This window comes from Trachemys scripta, chromosome 6, assembly GCF_013100865.1.
Source record: "Trachemys scripta elegans isolate TJP31775 chromosome 6, CAS_Tse_1.0, whole genome shotgun sequence".
Taxonomy (NCBI): domain Eukaryota; kingdom Metazoa; phylum Chordata; order Testudines; family Emydidae; genus Trachemys; species Trachemys scripta.
In genome coordinates, this window is record NC_048303.1 from 36,244,305 (window position 1) to 36,267,508 (window position 23,204).

At 41.5% G+C, this 23,204-nt stretch overlaps 3 protein-coding genes across 16 annotated transcripts in view; 2 read left to right on the forward strand and 1 right to left on the reverse strand.

Annotated features, from left to right (window-relative positions):
- Nucleotides 1-5,257, forward strand: part of KIF2A (kinesin family member 2A) — an 83,649-nt gene extending 78,392 nt beyond the window's left edge. For 3 of the 7 annotated variants that reach the window (XM_034773331.1, XM_034773333.1, XM_034773330.1), the window contains one exon: nucleotides 3,532-3,617. In XM_034773331.1, coding sequence (XP_034629222.1) covers nucleotides 3,532-3,617 — 86 coding nt within the window. The other 4 variants (XM_034773329.1, XM_034773332.1, XM_034773327.1 and 1 more) reach the window with 2 other exon arrangements.
- On the reverse strand, nucleotides 479-20,178 carry DIMT1 (DIMT1 rRNA methyltransferase and ribosome maturation factor). 4 transcript variants are annotated; one of them, XR_004646103.1, is made up of 13 exons: nucleotides 20,014-20,178; nucleotides 18,446-18,519; nucleotides 17,571-17,657; nucleotides 16,989-17,050; nucleotides 16,793-16,886; nucleotides 16,652-16,701; nucleotides 15,253-15,376; nucleotides 15,037-15,129; nucleotides 13,935-13,999; nucleotides 13,456-13,519; nucleotides 10,475-10,581; nucleotides 7,683-8,339; nucleotides 479-2,233 (listed from the first exon to the last, which is right to left on the reverse strand). XR_004646103.1 is itself a non-coding variant. In XM_034773337.1 (12 exons), the coding sequence occupies exons 1-12, from the start codon at nucleotides 20,072-20,074 to the stop codon at nucleotides 8,297-8,299; spliced, it is 924 nt and encodes a 307-aa protein (XP_034629228.1). In that variant the 5' UTR covers nucleotides 20,075-20,178; the 3' UTR covers nucleotides 4,223-8,296. The 4 variants fall into 4 exon arrangements, 3 of the variants coding, with proteins under 3 accessions (XP_034629228.1, XP_034629229.1, XP_034629230.1); XM_034773337.1 differs by lacking the exon at nucleotides 479-2,233 and having other exon boundaries at nucleotides 4,223-8,339; XM_034773338.1 differs by lacking the exons at nucleotides 479-2,233; nucleotides 20,014-20,178 and adding an exon at nucleotides 19,457-19,696 and having other exon boundaries at nucleotides 4,223-8,339.
- The window catches only part of IPO11 (importin 11), a 253,163-nt gene continuing 250,114 nt past the window's right edge, over nucleotides 20,156-23,204 (forward strand). Inside the window, exons 1-2 of one of the 5 annotated variants that reach the window (XM_034773322.1) lie at nucleotides 20,156-20,174; nucleotides 21,790-21,951. The gene's annotated coding sequence lies outside the window, so the exon portion shown is untranslated. The other 4 variants (XM_034773326.1, XM_034773323.1, XM_034773321.1 and 1 more) reach the window with 4 other exon arrangements.

Here is a 23,204-nt window from a genome sequence, read left to right on the forward strand (position 1 = left end):
GCCGGGTGTCCAGCTTTGAAGGTAGTGTCACCATCGGCAGCAGCGGAGAAGTAAGGGTGGTAATACCGTGACCCCCTAATAAGCTTGCGACTCCCTGTGATGGGTTGCCCCCCTTCAAGATGCCACCTGATGTGCTGAGATTCCACTGAGGCTGCTTGTACTGCCAGCATGGGCCCCCTTTAACCTGTCTTTCTGAGCCAGGCTCTTAAGCCTCCTCTAGCACACGCACACAGGCAGAGCCACACACAGTTGTAGAAAGACACAGACATAGCGCTCTGGAAGACTCAGCTTAAGGGACTTGCCCCAGCACTCAGTTGTCCACCTCCCTTGAAGTGCAGACCCAAAGATATATTGTCTTGTGCTGTAGAGAAATCTATACAGCGTAAGCTGATAAATTCGCCCCCTCCCTCAGTGTGGAGGAAGATATGCACAACTGCATTCCCCCCACTCTCCCCGGTTAGAAATTACAGAAACTGGGTTTAATATAAAGAAAACAAAATTTATTAACTATAAAAGGCAGATTTAAAGTGGTTAAAGGGGTAGCAAACTGAACAAAGCAGATTACTGAGCAAATAAAACAAAACACACAAACTAAGCTTGATTCACGAAAGAAACAGATTACAAAAAGTAATTTCTCACCCTAAATGTTGAATTAGGCAGAATGCAGAGTTTCTGTAGCTCAGAGTTCTAGTTATTTATTCTTAGAGACTGGACCCCTGTCTCAGTCTGGACTCACCCCTGCCTTTCCCTTCAGGTTAGTCTCTTTTGTCCTTTCAGGTTCTTTCAGCAGTCCTTCTTGGGTAGGCCATGGAGGAGAGTCTGGAATGCCTTTCCTCCCAGCCTTAAATAGAATTTACATAAGGCGGGAAGCCTTTTGTTTCCCAAACTTGACCTCCTCTTCCTGTGAGTGGAAAATTACTAGAAGTCCAAGGTAGTGTTTAGTACCAGGTGGCAGGACCACCTGACCTAGTAGTGTCAGCTAGTCCGGGACACCTCGCAGGAAGGAGAAAGATTAGTATCTTCACAGTCTTGTTGTTTCTTCCTGATGGCCCATCAAATATGATGGCCTGTTGTCTGGGGGGTGTCTTCCAAATACATACCCAGCTGTAATGGTTATATAGTCCATATTCCTAACTTTAGATACAGAAATGATACATGCATACAAATTGGATAATCACATTCAGTAAATCATAACCTTTCCAATGATATCTTACATGAGCCATCTTGCATAAAGTATATCTGTTATGTCCTATCCCTATCATAAGTATATTTTCATAAAGAATATGGAGTGTAACGTCACACTCCTTTTTGGGTTGGGCCCCCAGTTTGAGAAACGCTGCGGAGGAATCATACATTTTTCGTTAGTTGGTCATGGCATAAATAGCAAATTTCACAGATGTGTTACACATCTGTGAAACTTGCTATGTATGCCATGACCAACCTGTGAAAAATGTGTGATTTTGCCGTGATTTAAGTAGACCCCTATTTATGTGTGTGTTACTAGCTGTGGGTTTTTATGCATCAAAAGGACTAACTAACAATAATGAGCTTAAGTGAATATTGTTATGAATTTTTTTTCTTCCTCTGTCCTACAACCCATATTCAATTCAGAGAGCACTATAGCTCCATTACACCGGCTCAAGGAAGCAAATAATCTGTCAGTACCAGTATAGAGGAAAAATTCTTCATTTTGCCCCCCTGGATCCTGGAAGTCTAGAACCTATGCTCAGTCCTCCAGCTTTCTTCTCTCTTTGTCTATCTCTCTGTCCTAGCCCATTCAAAACAACAAAGGAAGGAAACAGTCTAAATGGAATTGCAGGAAAAGGGAAAATAAGGCAGAGAGAAATAAATAGTCTGCCAGTTAACTCCCAACTGCTGCTTTATTTCCCAGCTGCATATCAGAGGCTGGGGAGACTGCTTCTAGGTCACTCTTCTAGGTCTGCCCACCAGAGTTTAGATCTGTATCCAGCTATGAACAGCTCTTGCTTACGAATGTGTTCTCAGCTCAGAAGCCTTCATCTCTGCAGCTTGTTTTCAACCTCTCGTTCAATCATATCAGAATGCAGATTCTTCTCAGTGCCCCAGATTGTCTCTTCAGACTGTATCTAATCTAGAGCCACTCCTCATGGCATAATTGGTCACACCAGTGAGAGTAATGGGGGTGAATGTACACCTCTGAGTCATTAGTTTTGGATATATTGGGTTTCTTTGAAACCATAATGTTGGGAAGTTCCTTTAAAAAAAAAAAAAAAAAGAAAACAGTTTTAGATTTTGCACAATCTGAATATGTCCTGCAGGCCACATGAATGCATTTATTGGATGTGTCCCATGAGTTATATATTTAATGCTCCTGCTCTAACACTGTGTGTTGGGTTAAGTGTAACTCAAACGGATCTAACAAAAGAGTGTTATACTTTCCTTGAGCCACCTGTGAGCCCATTGCTTCCTCTGAGGAAGAGAACTTGGTAGACATTGACAATGGCTTTGGTAAAGCAGCAAATTGGGCAACTCCACTCTCTTTCAAAATCATTACAGACTGCCTTTGAAATAAGGTGCTGCAAGCATAGCTATTTAGAATAAACACTTGCTTCTATTCATACTGCCTGGTACACTTGCCGATTATGAATTCTTGTGGGGTGGGGAAAAAGAGATGGAAAAGGAAATTATTGCCAGTAATTGTTGGTACTTCTCCCATTCCTCCCCTTGGAGGGTATTGGTCATGGTGATGAGTACTCCTACTCTTGTTTATTGCTCAGAGATTTTGGAACTAGTTTCTCTATACTGGCCTCAACTTGAGTCTTCTCTCCTTGTTTCTTGGTAGATGGAGCTGTGTAACTATCTATGGATTATAGTGTTGTAGGGTGTGAAAAGGAAGACAGTGACAGAATTACCTTTACACCCTTCTCTTCCAGTATTCTTTAATTCTCTGGAGTTTTGCAGTGAAATAAATAAATGTGGAGGAAGTCTCCATTTGTTGTGTAACTGCAGTCACAAAAGTCCGTTTCTGTGTTACAGGAAAATAGTGGATTCTGGAAGGCATTGTTTTCATTTAGATGTTTAAATCAGTCATGTCAGTATAAAGAATGGTCTCCAATCCAATTCTAGAGATTTTAAAGATAGCACGGGAAGTTGCATTAATATGTAGAAACATGTTAGAGGCTAATCCTGTACTGCTCAGTTGGAGATTTTGTGCGTATAGCTGATAAGGATGGACAGGGAGTGCCTGGGAAGCATACTCTGCATTGAATGTGCTACTGTGAAGTTTCCTAGAAACAGGAGTAAGGCCTAAGACGGGAATAGGTTGCTAAGAAACTTGTTTATATAGGGAGTATTACACTTGAGCTTATGTACTCAAACATGTCCATTATCTTCCCTGGCTCCTTGTTGTCTGTAGCCTCTGCTCACATGTATGGAGGAATGCAACAACTTTGTGCTCTTTGCTGGTGAAATACTTGCAACCTCAAGACTTACCTACAAAACACCCGCTGAATACAAGCATAGTGGCATTTCTTTCTTTTTTTTTTTTTTAAGATAAAGTGAAATCTTTCCGGGCAGCTCTACAAGAGGAGGAACAGGCCAGTAAACAGATCAATCCGAAGAGACCACGTGCCCTTTGAAATGGGCCTCTGCTGCTAATGGATCCCCCGAACCCTTACTGCTGTAACATACAGTTGTTATGAGACGGTGGCTGTAAGAACTCAACTACTTGAAAGCGTAAAAACTTTTGAAGTCTCTGTGGAAATGTCCAGTTTCTCCTTCACCTGAATGACATTTTCAGTTTTGTGTGAAACACTTCAATGATGTCTCCAGAATGCTTCTAGACCAGACAGCACAGCACAACCATGCAGGGTTCAGAGCTGTGAAGCACTTTGTTGAAAAATTTTCATTTATTCAAATTGTGAATTTTATGTTTTGGAAATCTTTGCCATTTTTTTTTTAATAATGAAGTAAAACTGTGGACTTGAAAAACTTCACTATTTCCTTTTAATGATGTCCAATTTTGTTACAAAGACCAGCTGTTCAGTTTTAAATTGTGTTTGTGTGCATGCACACCTCATCAGTGATTGTACATAACTTCTCTTCTAGAGATAGCTGTGCTAACCTATTCCCATTCTGTGCCTTGATGAAGGCTACTTGATCCTCAATGTCCTTTCTGAAGCACAGCCTTAATAAATGACATTCCTTATTTGTCAATGTAAATTACTTTTATTGTGTGTACATCTTTAATGTGTGTGAGCCTTTTTTTTTTTTCGGTGACTAGTTCATTTCACAGGATGTACAACAGCTGGACATTCCATCCTCGTAGAAATCTGGAATCATGATTTATTTGAATACCATAAAGAATGGTTATAAAATGCTAATGTTTTCTTTGTAAAGAACAATATAAATTAGTTGATGTATAATAAAAGGTAACATTTAAGTATGGAGGAGAGTTGTATGTTAGAATAATACAGATATACAGTATGTGTATAAGTGTGATAAATGCTGTCTAGAATAAAGGTGCAATCTGATCTCTACGTATGGGTAGGAGGACTATAAAAGTTCAGGGATCCAGTGAATAGCATAAACACAATACCTTTTCACATACTAGCATGACAACTTACATGTGCATTAACTGTAGTTTGCAGATAGTTTGTATGGAGTAGTACTGTTGCTTTAAAGAAAGTAGCTAATGCATATTTTTCCCTTTGTACAGTGCCAGCAGCTGAAAAGTGGGGTGAATCTATCATTTTGGATTTGCACAATAGGCTGCACAAACTCTACATAATACGATATAAATCCCACAGGTACCTGAAGTCTCACAAATAGCACCATATGTATCCAGCACTTTTTAGGTGATGGCACTTGAGTTATTTTTGCCAGTCAGTGTCCAAAAGAAGGGGGGGGAAAAAAAACAAAAACCTTTTATGTAAGAACTTTTTGTCAAACAATTTTAGCCCTCTCTGAGTTCTCCCTGTTTCCAGGACAGATTCCAAGAGTTAATATCAGCAGACCCTAGGAATGGTTTTAAACTTGTTTTTTGGAACACAAGCCCATTTATGCCGGGACTGAAGGGAAATAAAGGGAAGGCAATGAAAAGAGAGCTAAATGAGCCAGAGATTCTCAGCATTTAATGTTTGTAACTCCCATAGGAAGGTAGGCTATGGGAGACCTTTGTTGCATCATGGTAAAAAGCTCCTATCTGTAAACATGAAAGCTGAAAAAGCAATGTAGATTTTACACAATGTGTTTAATAAATTAAACAATGAAACATCAATTAGAGATGAGAATTTACTTCTATGAAACTTGCATTTGCTTTGGGAAGGAATTTACTTTGTGATCACATCTATTGAAATTAGATGTATCTGATTTTTAAAAAAAAAAATCATACTTAAAAGGCACATGGTGCTAGAATGGGTGTTTGTTTTATTGTAATAACCATCCTGTACAGACTTGTATTGTTTCACTGACTTCAGTCCTTAAACAACTATATCAAAATGTACTGATCTTTCACTGCATTCATCTAAGAATGCAATCCATCAAAAAATTAAAAGGAAATTTTATTAGATAACTAAGTAAAACTAGCAACAGTGTTTCTGTTCATAGTAACTGATGTAGGTTAAAAGAATTTCCTGCTTCTTAAATCAAAAGCTTTAATTAAAATGATCTGAATTGCTAAGTCTAAATCTCACTTTTCCTCAAGGTTTGAGCCATATCATGTAGAAGATTTATATACAAGAAGTCAAGATAATGTGGGTGGTGGTCCTTTAGCACGTCACAACCTTTTTGTCTACCTGTAAAGAGTCTTGCAATACATATAGTGCTTTAAGATCCTCTGAAATGTGTAATCTAAATGTGATTCATTATGGATTACTGCATCAAACTGCAAATTAAGAATGGTAGATGCTATTCAGATTGTTGTAAATTTCATGAGAAACTGTGCAGCTAGTTTAAGTATGAATCTGCTGTATTTTAGATAATATGCCTGCTCCTATCCATGTCCAATTTTTTTAAAATAATTCTTCTATGTAAAACACTGCTGATGAGAAATATTATTCTTAGCTAAATGTTTCACTGACTAGTTCTTGTCTCCCAAACTAGGCCTCACATCACAAAAGAAATCATGTGGGAAAGGAATAATGGAAAGGAAAGTAGTATGATCACTTATGTATTTCCACTTTAGGGAGAGTAGCTTCTTAGGAACATTCTGCTATAATGGACAGCCAATGAGATCTTGTGGTAAACATATTCTCCAAAAGGTGATACACTTAGGGCAAGAGTTCAAGTGGATGTTTATAGTAAGAAATCAGGACACTTGCTGATTTGAGGTTTTAAAAGGGTAGGATACCACACCAATTAAGGCCGATTGTCTCAGCTTGCATAGAGGGAAGTTAGAGAATAGAGTCTAAATCCTACCAAAGTGTGTGAGATAAAACCTTAGTTTTTACGGACACTTCCCCCTCCCTGCCAAAACAAAGGGGACCAGTGCTGCTGCTACTCCAGTCAGCTACTGGCTGCAGATCAGTTTGTCAAGCTAGGCTTTGCTAGTTTTGTATAGATTGCTTATTTTCTGCATGCTGGGAGAAGAGGGCTGTTGTGCTAGCCTAAGGTGAATAAAAGCTCTCTTGTCCAGACTCTGAAGCAATACTTACTTACAGAACCTTATGATAGAGAATGACATGCTTGTTCCTTGTAAGATGCTGTTCCAGGCCTGAAACCCTCTATCTCCAGCTGTTGCATTTACAGATTTTGCACTTAAGGCCATCAACCACCTCTTCATTGGCAGGGGGAAAAGGGTGTTATAGAATCTGTGTTCCAAGGCTGATCTAGCTTTGCCTATCACTGCTCTAAGCATAGGCAATTAGCACAAGAGCATTTACTCTATCTTTAACTGCTACTTAATGGTGTGACCCTGTAGCCCTTAACCTATAATTCACACTATGAACAAAGACTCAGTTTTAGAACAAGGAAATGTTAAATATTAAAATACTTTTGGAACATTTTGTAAGTTTCATTAACAAAAATGGAATAATGCAGCTAGCATTGTAACAAAGCTTACTGCCTATATTCAATGTTAAGAATTTAAAGGGAGATGTAAGGGGGAAAATTATGCAAGAAACCACCTCTCCTGCTTGCCTGGAATAGTAATCTGGTAATATCATCTGATATATAGCACTCTTCAGTACTGTACAACTGCCTACAATTGAGATAAATATTTAAGTATAGGGATCTCTATTGAGATTAGATGTACACAGGTTATAGTATTTAATGTATGCCGTTTAAGTAAAAAGCCAGTGCAGTTACTGCACATCCTAGAGTTATTTGTGTAAGAAAGAGGTATGGACAGTGTGGTGATTTCTGTTCCCAGCTCTGCCACTGACATTTAACCTGTGCTCCTCAGTTACAATCTGTGAAATAGGAGAATACTGCTTACCCAGCCCTGTAAAGCACTTTGATGTCTATAACAGATGGAGTACTTAAGTGTACAGTATGGTTAAGGCAGTTTAAAGGCACCATACAATGTTTGTCAAACTGCATTGTTACAGAAAATTTTTATGTGAAAATGGTAGTATCATATTCTTCCCTGCCTCTGAATGCAATTCAGGGTCTAGCAGTAAGATGTAACTACAGCTGAAAACAAGTTTGGATATTTAAGAGGACTGTACCAGGCAAAAGAACTGTTCTGTCTTTTTAAAACCTACCATGCTCTTGCTAGCAGGTTGCACAGCCAACGTGCCCAAGAGTGTTAACTGCCCCTACATCTAGAACACATACAGTGGTGATCTGCTCAGTCTAGCAGCAATTTCTCCAATAGTCCAGGGCCTATGGTAGCTACCAGAAAGGAAAGGTTAAAGAGATGCATACTTTATTTTTTTTTAAATTAATTTATTCTAAACTCTCATGAATTGGTATCATGTCACCAATCTACAAATAGTTCTGTGGTGGCCAAACAAAGGTTTGAGTTCCATTCTGAATGTTGTAATGGCAGGAGAAGGTGCAAAGTCAGGGAGGGAAGGGTTTAATTTGGGGCTTTTGGAGCCACTTCATAGCATAGGGTACATTTAAAAAGTGCTCTGATGGGGGGAAAAAAGGCACAGCTTTAGTCTTGACAGTTACAATTTTAAAATGCAACACAGCACCTTTACAGCTATTGTCTTCAAACAAGTACTTCTGAGCAATTATTGCAGAATAGTCATATGAACTTTGTATGCTGGTGATTGCTCTCAACATGAGAGGTCTTCCTCCTATGAACACCTTTGATGATGTCACATTTCAGTTCGCCCCAGAGAATGTAAAATGCTCCCTGTTCAGCCATTTATGAAAAATGGATGCCTTCTGAATTGAAGCCATGCAGCACTCTGAAAAATTAAAATGGTCAACTTACATGAATTTGTACTTCACACAGTAACACTTACTTCAAATACTACCTAGATGAAGGGAGTGGGTCAGAAGAGAGAAGTCTTAAAATACTGCTTTCTGTTCCAGTCATTACGTCAAGGAGCTGTTAGTAGGTTTATGGTAAGGACTAGTTATAAGCACTCAACTTTGGAAGTTCAGGACAGATGTAATTTGAGAGCAACCTTGTCTACCAATCAGTTTAACCTTCACTAGCCAAAGAGCAGCACTTGAGTTAGATGGGCACAGGAGCAAGACATGTTAAGTCACTTATGCCAAGAAGATGGAATTAGTTATAGCAGAAACTACCCTTTTGGGTGTAGCTCCTCTCCATCTGAGTCAAGGTCTGATTAGCTGGCCACATTTCCTAAACAATGAATAGATAACAGTATAGAAAGGAAAACAAGTGAGTACTTCCTTGTACGCAAGTGTTCTAGGCCATTTCTTTAATATCCTGTGTTACATTTGAGTAAACAATGTATCAAACATTCTGAAGCTATACAGTAAAATAGAATTTCTACTGCCTAATTTGATGACAAGCAACAAGAGAACACATGGTCATCAATATAACAGCCGCAGTTTCAGAATTCTGTAGGCTGTCTAATGCGCCTAGAAACTCAAAGGGAGGCTAAGGGAGAGATGTATAAGACTTCAGGAAAGATGAAAATTAGAGGTAACTTGTCCTACTCTTATAATGTAATTTATGGAATAAGATTTAGGTACTCCAGAATGCTGTAAACAGCAGTTTAAGCTATATAATCCATTTCTTCATACTAAGGGATCAGGATCTTCATCTGTGGTGATAAACTACTTCTCTCAGCCTTATGTAATCCAACTGTCAAGCTCCTTTTCAACAGAAATTTGATTAAATGTGTGTTGCTTTATTGCCCTCAGCCTGCGTGTAGCATCATCATGTGTAATAATGAGTTTAAGGATTTATAAATAATGCCGCTCACAGAAAACAGATAATTGGAGTGGAGGGCAGCGGTTTGCAACCTTGGGTCTGTGGCCCCAGAGGGTCTGTGAGCCCTTGCATGGGGGCTGCAGAGCCCCATGGCTGAAATCCAGTGCCCCCAGCACTATAGCTAGCGCCACCCCCCACAAGCCGGGTGCAGCACAGGGCTGAAGCTGACAGCACCCCCTTCCAGCTGGGAGTGGCACAAGGCTGAAGCCCACAAACTCCCCCCCTAGAAGCCAGGAGTAGCGGCGGGGGGGGGGGCAAGGGGGGCTAAAGTCACACTGGGAGCCCCCACCCCATCCATATGCAGCGCCTAGCTACGCCCCTGCTTGCACCCGGAGCTACTCCCCTGCCTGCACACAGCCCTAGCTACTGCCTCCCTGCACTCTGAGCTACCCCCTTGCCCACACACAGCCCCAGCTACTCCCATCCCTGAGCGGTTTTCAGACTTTTTGAACTGAGTCCCCCCTTTGAATTATAGTATTTGGCTGCATCCTGCCCACAGTCCATTCAGGCTGGGTGCCCTCCTGAGTGAGGTCGGGGTGGAGGTGGCGCTCCCTCTCTGAACCCCGCTGTGCGGAGCTGGCTTGAGCCCTGCCAGCTCTTGCCCCCCTCAATTAGAAGTAAAACTATACCTATGCCCACGAGGCCCCTCCTGGCCTAGAGCCCTGAGTTCCCTTCCCTCCCATTCCCCCACAGGGCCTGTGTTTTTACAGCATGTTGAGGGGGGCGCTCAGCAAGAAAAAGGTTGAGAACCCCAGTCTAGGGTAAGTTTTCAACTAAATACAGCACAAATTTAAATTCTACTAATCTAGAAGTTTAACATAAGTAAGTTTACAACAGACTCAGTCTTCCGTTCAGAATCCCCAGTGTTTTCATATATATTCATTGTTGGACCTAAAATCATCCTAGACTACTAGAGTTAAAGAGCGTACTAAGAGGTAGTTTCCCCTATATTTACAGTAATGTACTCACTGGATCTATAGCATGTCAAAAGTTTGACATCTCATATCAAAAGAGAGTAATGTTTGGGATATCACTTCTTTTCCCTGAATCCAACCCAGAGATGTGCCTTCATTTTTAGAACAGAGCACAATAAGTGTTTGAAGTATGAAGGGAATTCAGAGACCATGAGTTTACCTAATGAAGTCATCTATATCCATTGAGCGAGCCCGTTTTTCAGAGAAACCTGTATTTTTTAGAACCATCTGTATTTTCTCTGCAATTTTGAAGTTTTCTGGTATTTCCTGTCAATGTAAGTTGCAATACAGATAAGTTATTTCTTCAACATTAATGATTTTTAAAAGCTTGTTCATTCCACAAGTCTTCAGGTATCCAAGCACCATGCCCAAGCTTTGCTATACATCAAAGTGACTGACCATTCCAGATGAAAAATGCTTTAAAGAATAAAAATTCAGGTTGCCGTTTTCTCATCAAGGTATACACAGACTGTCCAACAAGCCTGGCTTTTGCAGGACTGTCCCGCTTTGATACACAAACCCCCGGCTAAAGCAGCGCCTGCCCCATATGACTGGCTGGACTAGGCTCCCTGCTCCAGGCATTGTGACCTGGCCCCTGCTGTCCATGTTTGCAACACTGCTTAGGTTTGGCCTGGCCCCCAGCAGGGGTGGGGATGGCAAATTTGAGTGAGTGGCATTGCAACTTGGTGCACAGGATTGCAACACCACTCACTCAGATTTGGCCCATGTGGGCTAAACCTGCGCAGTGTTGCAACCCATGTGCCAGGGTCCAAGTCACAGTACTCAGAGCAGGAACTTGAGGTCAGCCAGCCCTGCAGAACAGGAGCTGCCACTGCAGAGCAACCTGCTTTGCGCTCACCCTGCAATTCCCCTCCCGCCCCGTGCAGGGGACAGGATCCGCCCCGACCCCCAACCTGTCCTCAGTTCCTGGAGGGAGTATCCAACCTACTTTAGCTACTTTGAATGTTGGGAGGTATGAATATACTTGAGAAAGAAGCAGGAACCATGCCTACCTCTACCTTCATTCAGCACGTAGATCAGAGGTTCTGGTGCTACTAGAATATAAATCTATTTGCCCCCCCTTTTTTTTTTGCTTGCATCTTTGGCTATGTCTACCCTTAGTGTGCAGAGTACAAGCACTACACATGCAGCTACAAGTGGCAGTGAAAGGCAGGCTGCATCCACACTTATCACTACAGGGTGCAGCTACGTGTAGCAGAAAAAGACTCCTGCAGTGGAGAGGCAGCAGGGAACTCCTGGGGCCTTTTCCTGCTGTCTGTACCCACTGGAGCCTTTCACTGTGGTGGGGAAAGGCGCTGGCAGTGGGACACAACAACACTAAAAATAGCAGTGTAGATGTGGGAGGCACTGCTTGGGCATGTAGAGCACACGGGTAGGGCACTCTAGTCGCCTAAGTTGTGCCTCACCAGCTACACTGCTATTTATACCTGTACTAGCCAGGTGGGCAGTGTCTGAACTCTATGTGCTACTTTAAGTGCAGAGATAACTTTTCTGTGCCAAGCATGCAGGTATTGATTAGGTAGCCTGGACCCAATTTAAACATCCAAAAGGGAAACCACCACCCATTGAACACTATGCTAGTTCTAGTTTTATTACCACTTAAACCTGCTGGAAACTCATCTCAACCCATTTTAAAGTTGAGCATATCCACACTGAATTTAGCAAAAGATGCTGGTTCCTGTATGTTTGTCTATAACAGTTTAAATGTATAATAGCATAAAAACCTTTGGGTTTGAGGTATCAACACAAAGTATATTAGCCACCAGTGACAGTAAAACCTGGAAATTTGGCTTGATTTACCCTCCGTTAGCTGTACCCCCAAAAATGCTAAATATTAGCTTAAAAACAACTATCCCTCCCCCAAACAACTGAGGTCCAGTGTAATTTTAAACAAACACCTTATTTATCTGGTTCTTTAAAATACAGAATCTTGCACTGTTTAGTGCAATAGACAGACTAAATACGTGGAGCGAAGAGGATCAAATGCAAAAGAATGAGTTTAAATGTTTGCAGAATTCAAAACACAAAAAATACTGTGTGGCCCAGCTTAACTTCATACCCTCCCTTAAAACAATATTAAACTACTGAAATATTAAGCAATTACATTGAAGACATTGAAAATTATGGATATTATATTGATCCTGATACAGCCATCTTGCCAACCAGACAAACACTGAATCCTAGGTTAGGTGAACTAATCATTGTCAGACACAAGTCCCCTGAAATTATACACTTCTTGCCCTCAGGAAGAAGAAAATCAGGATAAAAACAACCAGTGGATAAATATTTCAGAGAATGTAGTTATTTTTCTAGACTACTTAGGTTCTACAGCTACCTAATTAAAAAACTGTTTATTTTATATCAATGGTTGGCTCTATATGCACAAAGAGAAGATCATAAAGTTTTAAGAGAAATTTATTTTTGAATAATGTATATCCCCAGAGCAAATTGGAAGTTTTGATGCAGCACCATGCAAGTTAGGAAGACTAAAGAACTGGACAGCATAGTGAATGCCACATTAGCCAGTATTAAAATGTGGAACTAGTGTATATTTTGAACAAAAAAATACTTTAGATGTTAAGCACAATTCTATACATAACAGGTTGCTTTAGCTGAAGTTAACCTGACTCACCATTCTCTTCTAAGGATCTGGAATAGATCTTATTAAAAGAGCTAAATATTTTTTTTAAAAATGGATCAGTGTATGCCTGGTTTCTAGATTTCTGTAAACAACCTCAAACTCACTGCAGATGAGTCACTAGAAATATTTTCAAATAGATGCAGTGTCAATGGTTTTATACTATGCCAAGGTCTGAGCAGCCCTTAGTGGGGAGGAGAGTAAAATTACACCCTTGGAGACATCAGTGGAATCCCAATATATCCTTTGTTTCTAAATTCTCATGTAAACCTTCATTATAGTTTAGAGGATCTTAGAATTCTGTTTATTTTAGATATTCTGTTATTCTAAAGGTACTCTTAGGTAATGTTTGTTCTGATAGGTTTTAACTTCTGGATGTAAGTTTTTTGTACCATCTTGCTGCTTTTGAAGTTTACATCTCATACTTAGCTTACCTTGTATGTTACATTTAACACATTAAAAAGGAAAACCATTCTACTTACAATATTATGTATAGAACAGTGAATTCGATAATTCTGATCCAGCAGCTGCTGTACCGCACTTGATCTGAAAAGTGAGTCAATACAGTGAGTCAACCATGGATACAGAAGTCTAACTATATCTGCAGTAAAACCTGTTTTCTTAAAAAACAAGTTGTGACTTGAGTGGCTGTTCAGAGGTTTTTATAATAAAGATGAAGCACCTGTACTAAACACATTGGGTGATCTCTTAAGGCAGCTGCCTATTTGGCATGTAAAGGTTTCACTGTATAATATATCCATGACCACAGTGTAAACTGTCCAACCTTGCACTATGGGGATGCCTGAATAGTCTTATTAACATGGTTGTTGAAGCCAGGCTTGCTACAGAACTAGACTGAAGGATTGCTAGGCATTTTTGTAGGAGAAACAAGCAATTAGATAAACCCTTAAACTTTGAAAAAAAAAACAAAAAAAAAAAACCTCCAATAGAAATAACTTACTTAAATGCTGCAGAGAGTGTCTTGTTTTTCCTGACAAAGGCTATCCTTACTAGACCATCCCATTCCTGAAACACAAAATGCACAACATTTGCCTGAAGCAATACACAGCTGCTAACAACCAGGCCAGACTATTAATTTCATGACAGCACAATGACAAAGAGGTAAATCTCAGTAATAGCACAACACAGCTCAGTCCAGTACAATGTAGTACAAATTGACAAGCTAAATACTTCACTGGCAAAGGTAGGCAGGCATTACTGAACTGCTAACTGGACAATCACATAGATATCTAGATAGCTAGAAGTCATATGAATGAAGAACATCTGGCTGAACCTGGGCAAAACTGGGGTGATGATATGTAAAAAAGGGAAACACTTAATAAATGTCTAGAGTAATATTGCCCTGGATTGTCGATCTTCAGCAAGAGTGCATAGTCTCTGAGTCCTAAAGGACTCTTCTTTGCTCTTGATCAACTAAATACTGCCAACAGCCATAAATGTCTTTTAAGCACTTTGAGGTCTATAGATGAAAAGCGCTACAAAAGAGCTAGGTATTATCACCACCAGCTGCTGGCCAAATGCTTTTACCTTTCAGTCTGAGACAAACCTAACCACAGCAATCCTGGCCTGTGTCACTTCCAGGGAAGGAACAGGGGTTCTGAGGAAAGCTAAGTTTGAACTGCTGTTGGGGCATCCAGATAATGTTGGAAAGATACTCAGATGAGTCTGATCAAGAAGGGGCAAGGTACAATGGAGAGTCAATGAATGTCTAGTGCAGTGATTTTCAACCTGTGGTCTGCAGGCTGCTGAGGGTCTGCAGATTATGTCTAAGATTTCCAAAGGGGTCCATACCTCCATTTGAAATTTTTTAGGAGTCTGCAAATGAAAAAAAAAGGTTGAAAACCACTGGTCTAGTCTATTGATATGATGGAGTTAGGCCTATTTAAACTGATTAAGAAAACCCTTTAACACTGCTAATGTAGGTTACATGAGCTGTATTATGTTGCTTTTACACCATTTGAAAGAGCATATAGAATGAAACATCGAATAGTACTATTATTCAGTTATTTTATTGGCTATGGTGTGCAGCATTTGAATCTCACCTGAAAATTAATAGGTGGTGGAGGGTTCTTTGGCTCTATTCTGACAACACTGGATTCAACTTTGGGTGGAGGCCTGAAATTATTCCTTCCAACCTGTTAATCATTAAAAATTAGGTAACTATTTCAAATAGCAGGAAGCAAATATTCACATTCTTGAGAAAGCCTCCTCACTCTGACATACATTCCTACATTAGTTATAGATGTAGTTTCACTTACTTTCATTAGATGATCCACACGGGCTAATAACTGAGTGTTAATTGAGAGTCTGCAGTATAGTTTATTCCCTGGTTTTGCAACCAAACGAAGAGCAAATTCTCTCTGAAACATAAGTATTGCACACCTGAGAATTAAAGAAATGAAAACATGAGTGCTATATTGCAAATAATTTATTCATAGACGATTACTTGTAGATTATTGGCTTTTTATTTTAAAGGCAAACAGAGATGTGTCATACACTCATATTAGAGAAACTCAGCCCTGATGCAAGTCAAGCACAACTATAGCAAACCCACTATAGCACCTGCTTACCCTTGGTCTGAACTTGGCTATTTGTACCTAGTGGTTAGAAGGAAATTAAGAGAATGTAGTCTCAGTCTTACATGCACAACCTATGTGAAATAATTCCACCTGCTTATACCTCTCATTCTGGACCTCTGAAAGCCAGATGTTTCTTCTGAAATGAACTTTCCTGAATTAAATTGTTAAAATAGTAAATTAACAGCCTCCACTGATTTTAATTGTTTTTTGGTATTTCACTAAGTTAAAAAAGTGCTGATCATTAACCTTGCATTGTGCATGACAAGTTTGCTGACTGCTAATAGGCATATTGGTACCTAATGTCACTAATTAGTACTGCAGCAACGAGTCTGAATCTGCAGAACTGCCAAATTAGAATAAAAATAAGCTATTTGCATTTCAAAACTGATCTAATTTTAGAAAAATAAATAGTAAAAGTAGATACCCCCACTAGTCCTTCATTTCCAGTCAATGGCATCAGCAATAGCAGTACTCCAGTTCAAGTTAAACTATCAGCAAGAGCACTTAAGCAAGCTACGCAACCATATACACTGCTATCTCGATATAACGCCATCTGATATAACGCGGTAAAGCAGTGCTCCGGGGGAGGAGGGGGGAAGGCGGGGGGGTTCGCACTCCGGTGGATCAAAGCAAGTTCAATGTAACACGGTTTCACCTATAACGCGGTAAGATTTTCTGGCTCCAAAGGACAGCATTATATCGAGGTAGAGGTGTATTAAACATACGGTTGCTTTGATCTCCCTGGAGACACCCCACCACCCTCCAGTCCAAATCTGCTCTACTTCTCCATAACTTTTAAGATACTCTGCTTAGGCCTGGGGTTGTCCTTTCTAGAGTAAGCAGAAGCAAACTCCCATTTACTTTAGTGGGAGCTGCACTTGGTTATGCCAAGTCTTAAATTCTTCCTAGGTGTTTAACACTTTGGCACTGGCAATGGCCATTGGGAGTATTATGCTGAGGAGAGTTCCTGACTAGTGGTTTGCAGGGCTAATATCATTAACAATAATCCCAAATCAGATGTTCTGTAAAATTAGTCTTTGTTTTGCATTAGGCAATCCAGAGAGTCTTGTCTATATACCTGAAAAAAGGTCTGTGCAGCAACAGCTTGAAAACAAAAGGTGAAGAAATCTAGGGAAAGAGTAACACTGTTAGTATGTCCTCTCTAAGCCATCAAAAATTCATGTAAACCGTTATTCCACTGCAATTGCTTTGCCCCTACCTGATAAGGCAAGTTAGCTACACATGTATCAAAGAACGGTAAGTCAGTTTTCAAGACATCTCCAACCTTTATTTCTAGTTTGTTTGCTAGGCATCTAGGGATGGAAAAAAACACAGTTATTACCTTAGAAATACACATTTCTAAAGAGGTCAGGCCCCTAAAATGCAGTGGAGCTATTTCCAGTGGTAGTACTTACGTGCCCTGGACTCTCTTCTGAAGTTCACCCACAAGTCGTGGGTCAAGTTCACAAGCAACTACCTGAAAACAAAGAGTTATATTTGCAACTTTAACCAAATCAGAACTATGAATAGACTTCTTCCTATTATCTCAGAATAAGAATAGCTTTTGTTACAGACATTTTTAAAAAATTTTACATTAGGATATGCACCTTTTCTATCACAAAAGTATCAGACTATATTAAAATTTCAGAAGGATAACAAGGCCATTGAAGAAAACCACACATGTAAAGCACAATTCTTTACTTAATTGTGGTTGAATGCCTTGTAAAAATGGTAAAGATCCAACACAAATGTTAATGCAGTAGATAGATTAAAATTACATTGAGTATCTGATTGTCAAATATTCTTAGCTTCACTTTAAAAGCACCAGTCTTACTCTATCAGTGGAGTTGTACAGAGAGAAGGATACGAACACCCAGAAAGGAATAGATACATTATTTCCCCACCCCCAGTTTGAGGACACTTTTTCATTTGTTCATCTACTAAGTAGCAGTTTGTTCAATGAAAAATCAAGATGAATTTTCCTAACTCATTCTTACCTTTTTTACTTTCTCTAGCATTTTTACTGTCAGGTTACCAGTTCCAGGTCCTACTTCAAGGACAACATCCGTGGGCCGTAAGGCAGCCTAAGAACAAATGAGATTGTAGGAAACCAATAATAATAATAATAATAAAAAACAATATTGCAAAGTAATTTTAACTAAAGAATTCTATGTGCAGACATTAATGGAGCTGATCCTGTATATGGTTAATAGATTTGGAGAACTTGTTTTCAAGGCAAAAGCAAAGTTGCCCAACAGTTTCACTTTTCATTGCATGCAACCTTTTGAAAATGTAGCCATTAGGTAATCACATCTCTGTGTGCACACAAAACCCTATGTGTAACTTTGGCTCCACTTAAGACATTGGGAGCTTTGCCACTGACTTCAATGGGGCCAGGATTTTACCCATGGCCATTCTGAAGGAAGAGAGAAAGCACTTAGAAAATCTTTCACCAACTGTACATCTTGAATTAACGATCAGAGGGATAGCCGTGTTAGTTTGAATCTGTAAAAAGCAACAGAGGGTCCTGTGGCACCTTTAAGACTAACAGAAGTATTGGGAGCGTAAGCTTTTCGTGGGTGACTTGCATCTGAAGAAGTGAGGTTCTTACCCATGAAAAGCTTACGCTCCCAATACTTCTGTTAGTCTTAAAAGTGCCACAGGACCCCGTGTTGCTTATCTTGAATTAACATTCCTCATACCTTTCAAGAGGCCAGGAAGGGATTAAGCACCTCAGACTTACACAGTATCCAACTTTAAGTAGTGCTGTAAATTGTTTACAAGCATTTGCCTTAAAAGATTTTGAGATAGAACATTTGAATGCAACTCTTATGACAGCTATTTTAATTAGTTAGGTCCAGTTATTACCAACCTTCTCTATAATGTTGTTAACAATGAGGGGATTTTTCAGGATGTGCTGGCCAATTCCAGTATTGAACATGATACCTAAAATAAGGTATAACCAAGCCAGTTATATCACTATCATTAAAAATATCACAGCAAACTAGATTTTATACTTCTAAAGCAGTGAGTCACATTCTTTTATTGGAACTAGACCACTTTAGCAGTCTAACACCTGGTCTACACCTAAAACTTAGGTCCACCTAGCTACATGGCTCAGGGCTCTGAAATAGCTCATGCCCTGTGTGACACAGTTAGGTTGACCTAACCCGCACTATAGATGCAGCTAGGATGACAGAAAGTTGCTCTCTCTCAAAGAGGTGGATTACCCACACTGACTGAAAAACCCCTTCCCACCGTGTAGGCGTGCTACAGCTGCAATGCCGCAATTGTGCCTCTGTAGTGTAAACATAAGAACGGCCATATTGGGTCAAGCCCACGGTCCATCAAGCACAGTATTCTGTCTCCTGACAGTGGCAAATTCCAGGTATCATAGTCTAAGACATTAACTATAACAACCACTGCCTCTCTCTTTCCATTGATCTGTGTGTAGTACACTGATCCCCTTGGAGTATACAATGCCCTTGTGATTGTAAAGGCTGGCACTTAGGAGTAGTGACATTCCAGAAGCAGGGGAGCCCACAATATCAACCACTGCAGCTGGAAATACCATTATTAGTGATACAGGGAACAACAATAAAGAAAGTTATTGGTGACACTGTACTCAGGTTAAAGCAATACTACTGCTAGGATTCTAAAACCACAACTACTTTTTTCACTATTGTATTTAGACAGAGCTCTTTTAGGATATGGATCTTGTCTTTTTACACAGCTGTATATCAGTAATAAAATGGGAATGACAACAGCATGCTCGCCAGTGTACAAGCACAAGCCAGGAGCTGTCAAACTAGGAAACTTGGCGTAAATTAAACGCAAACATCGCAGTCCTAACGCATGCAATACCCGTACCGAAGCTCAGTACCTGGAGTGGAGGCCATCATTCAAAAGGCTTGCAGAAAAAGCATGTTCTAAAGAAAGCTTAAAACAAGGAGAGCCAACACTAGCCGGCCAGGGTTCCGTAGCAGAGCCCGCGGCTTCATCAGTTTTCACTAGGGCCACCGAAGAGAGCAGACTGCAGCCGCCAGACCTCTCAAGGCTCCTGCCGGGCTTTGCCTCCCCGCGCACAGCTCCATCCCGCAGGCCGCAGCCGAGCCGGGATGCTACGGCAGCGCCTCCAAGAGACCGGCTCTCCGGCGCTCCTGAGGGCCGCCAGGACGCTCCCTAGCGGCGACTCCGATAGCGGCGGGGTTGCTGAGAGCCTCACAGGGAGCGAGTGACGGCGCCACACCATCTCCGCCCGCGGCACTTGGAGCCTAGACTCCTTTGCGCCCACCCGTCGGGGCTCCCATTTCCCCAAGCGGCACCCAGCGCTGCCTGTGGGCCAGAGAGCAGTGGCACACGCCAGCCCTGGGCCAGCTCCCTCTCCGCCCGAACGGGCCTAGGGAGCCCGGCCTCTCCCCGCCGGGCCCGCGCCCTCACCTGGGCCCTGGCCCTCACGGCGCTGCTGCCGGCACCGCTTCTCCGCCTTGACTTTCGGCATGGCGGCGGCCGGCGAGCCCCGGAGACGCGCACACTAGTCGCACGCACACCCCGCAACACAGGAGGAGGAAGCCGGGATAGTATTGTCGCGTTTGAATGACGTAAGTAGTACGCGCCGGGGGGGCGCGTGTCTGCTCTAGCTGGAGCCGAATGGTCCCGGCTAGTGGCGCGAGCTTTGGAAGAGGTGGGGGTCGCGTCACGTGCAGCGGCTCTGACCCAACGGTGAGCACGGGCCCCGGGCGCCGAGGGGTGGCTGGTCGGGCCCCGGGGGCTGGTGGAGTCTGAGGCAGGGGCAGTCTGGCCGGGCTGGGGACTGTGTGTGGCGGGGGCAGCGGGACTCACCTGTGCCAGCGCCCAGAGCGGGGGAGCGGCCCCGAGTGTGAGCGAACGCCCCAGCCGCCGCCTGTGCAGCCGGACTGCGGGCAGCCGGGCCGGCAGGGCCCCAGCACCGCGCCGTGCGGGAGAGGCGGCCTCGGGACACTTGGACCAGGGACCCCAATGTGCATCGTGTGAAAAGTCCCGAGAGATCGCTAAAGTCCACATCGAGGGGATCGCCCGTTAGTTACCTCGCCCTCCTGCCCAGCAGTACAGCGAGTTTATCCCCCGTGGAAGCAGGTAGGATAAAGGATCAGACTTGCACCTCGGCAGGGATAATTAGCGGAACAGAGGAGGATGCTAGAGGAGGTGAGGTCCGAGACTTGGATGTGTTTATTGTGGGCCCTTAAAGGGAGCACAACCCTTACAAAAATGGATGTGGTGATTAGTGGGGAGCCAGTGCAAGGATTCCAAGGGCATGTGTGAGATGGTCATGTCAGACCAAGAACGTGCCTTCAGTTGCAGTGTTTTGCATGGAGAGGAGATGTGAGTGCTGCATAGGGCAGAGGAAAGGTGACAACAGTCAAAATGGGGGCTAATCAGGGCGTGGAGGAAGGTTTCGGTTCTTAAAACAGAGAGGATCAGATTTGTTCTCTATGTTGTGGAAGAAAAAATAAGAATTGTTTGTAACATAGGTTGATGGGGAGAAGCAAGGAGAAAAGTGAAAGAAACTTCCCCTTGTGCAGGTTATTCCATAGTTTTCCATTACATGTTTTTTTGCACCTTCCTCTGAAGTAGTTGGTACTGTTCAGGGTCAGAGACAAGATATGGGACCACTCTGATACAGTATGCTATTTGCTGTTCTAAGTGCAGAGAAGACCGTTCAGGATTATTCGTAGTCTTTGTCTACACTGGCACTTCGCCCACAAAACTTTTGTCTTTCAAGAATGTTAAAAACACCTTCCCTCCCCTCCCCCGAATGACAAAAGTTTTACTGACAAAAAGCGCTGGTGTGAACAGCTGTGAACACAGCCACTGCTGCTCCTGGGTGTGTATGTGTGTGTGTGTGTGTGTGTGTGTGTGTGTGGAAGTTTTTTGTTGGCAGGCGAGCTCTCTCCTGTCGACAAATAGCAGCTACACTGTGTGCCTTTTAGCGGTACGGCTGTAGCGGCATGGCCGTGTCTCTAAAAGCTTGTAGTGTAGCCATAGCCTTAGCAAGTCTTGTATTGTACAGACATATCAAAGTACTTCCTTTTGATGTGGAGGAGAAAGTGGGCTATTATCCATTTCTCCAACCCCATAGTTTTCTTCTGGCTTCTTGTTACTGGAAGAAACTGGAAACTGGAAGGACTGAAGTATTAGCTCCATATTTCTTCACAGGCTGTGCTTTTCTCACTTTAGGTTATTTCCCTCTTCCTCCAAAAGATTCCTCCTTCCTCCAGAATCAGCTTTCCAGTTAGAGAATTGCCATCTCTTCTTAAAGGTCTTTGAAAAAGCAGGATTTGGGACCTGTTCACAACACCATTTTTCACCAGAACTGGAGAAAGGACTGTCACAGTAGTGGTGAGTTACTTTTCCCTCTTCTAATCTTATTAGAAAATAACCTTAGTATATGTGGTATGTAATAATCCCACCTTTTCCATGGTATGGTATTGGATGGTATCTTGGCTTCTCTGAAAATTAAGAGACTGACAGCCACATTGCTTTTGCAAGCGTTTGGATCAAATGCTCATTATGGGTATATGTTAGCCATCATCTCCAAATGATACTGTAATCTGCTACAGCATAAAGCATGACAGTCATTATAAGAAAGGGTTATTTCATATGGGTGATTACTATAATCCCCAGATCCTTTTCTGCAGTACTAGTTCCTAACTAGTTATTTCCCATTTTGTATTTGGTGCATTATTTGATTTTTCCCTTCATAAGAGTAATACTTTGCACTTGTCTTTATTGAATTTTATCTTGTTGTTTTCAGACCAGTTCTCTAAATTATCCAGGTCATTTTGAATTCTGATCTTGTCCTCCAAACTGATTGCAATCCCTCCCAGCTTGGTGTCATTGGCAATTTTTATAAGAACACTTTCCCTCCCATTTTCCAAGTAATTAATGAAAATATTTAATAGTACTGGACCCTGGACAGACCCCTGTGAAACCTTACTAGAGTCTCTCGTTTTGACAGCAAGCCATTTAAACTACTTTTTTGCTATGATTTTTTAGCCAGTTATGCACCCACTTCATAGTAATTGCGTCTAGACCACATTTCTGTAGTTTGCTTATGAGAATGCCATGTGAGACTAAAAAGCCTTATTAAAATCAAGGCATATCATATCGACTGCTTCCCTCCTATCCAGTAATCCTCTAAAGAAGGAAATTAGGTTGGGTTGGCATGATTTGTTCTTGACGAATCTATGTTGACTCTTCCGTAATACCATATTAACCTCGAGGTGCTTACAAATTTACTGTTTAATAATTTGTTTCCGTATCTTTTCAATTTATAGAATTATGTCTGTCTTATTGCTTCACTTATTGCTTTGCATTATGTGCATTAAATAACTTTACAAAGCATAGATTGAAGAAACAAGGAGGGAATAAAATCTATTTATTAATCGTGGAGGGAGGTGAAAAAGTCAGAGGAGCAAGTATTGTCAACCTTGCAAGTTTAAAAATCTAAAACAGATCAAGAAATCATGAGTTAAAAAAATGCATTGACTTCTGACTTTTGAACTCAGTAGGAAGTATTCCTCTCATCCATTGTGCATACCTATATTGGATTGAAAATTCAAGCTGAAATTTACACTAAATGTATACTTGCA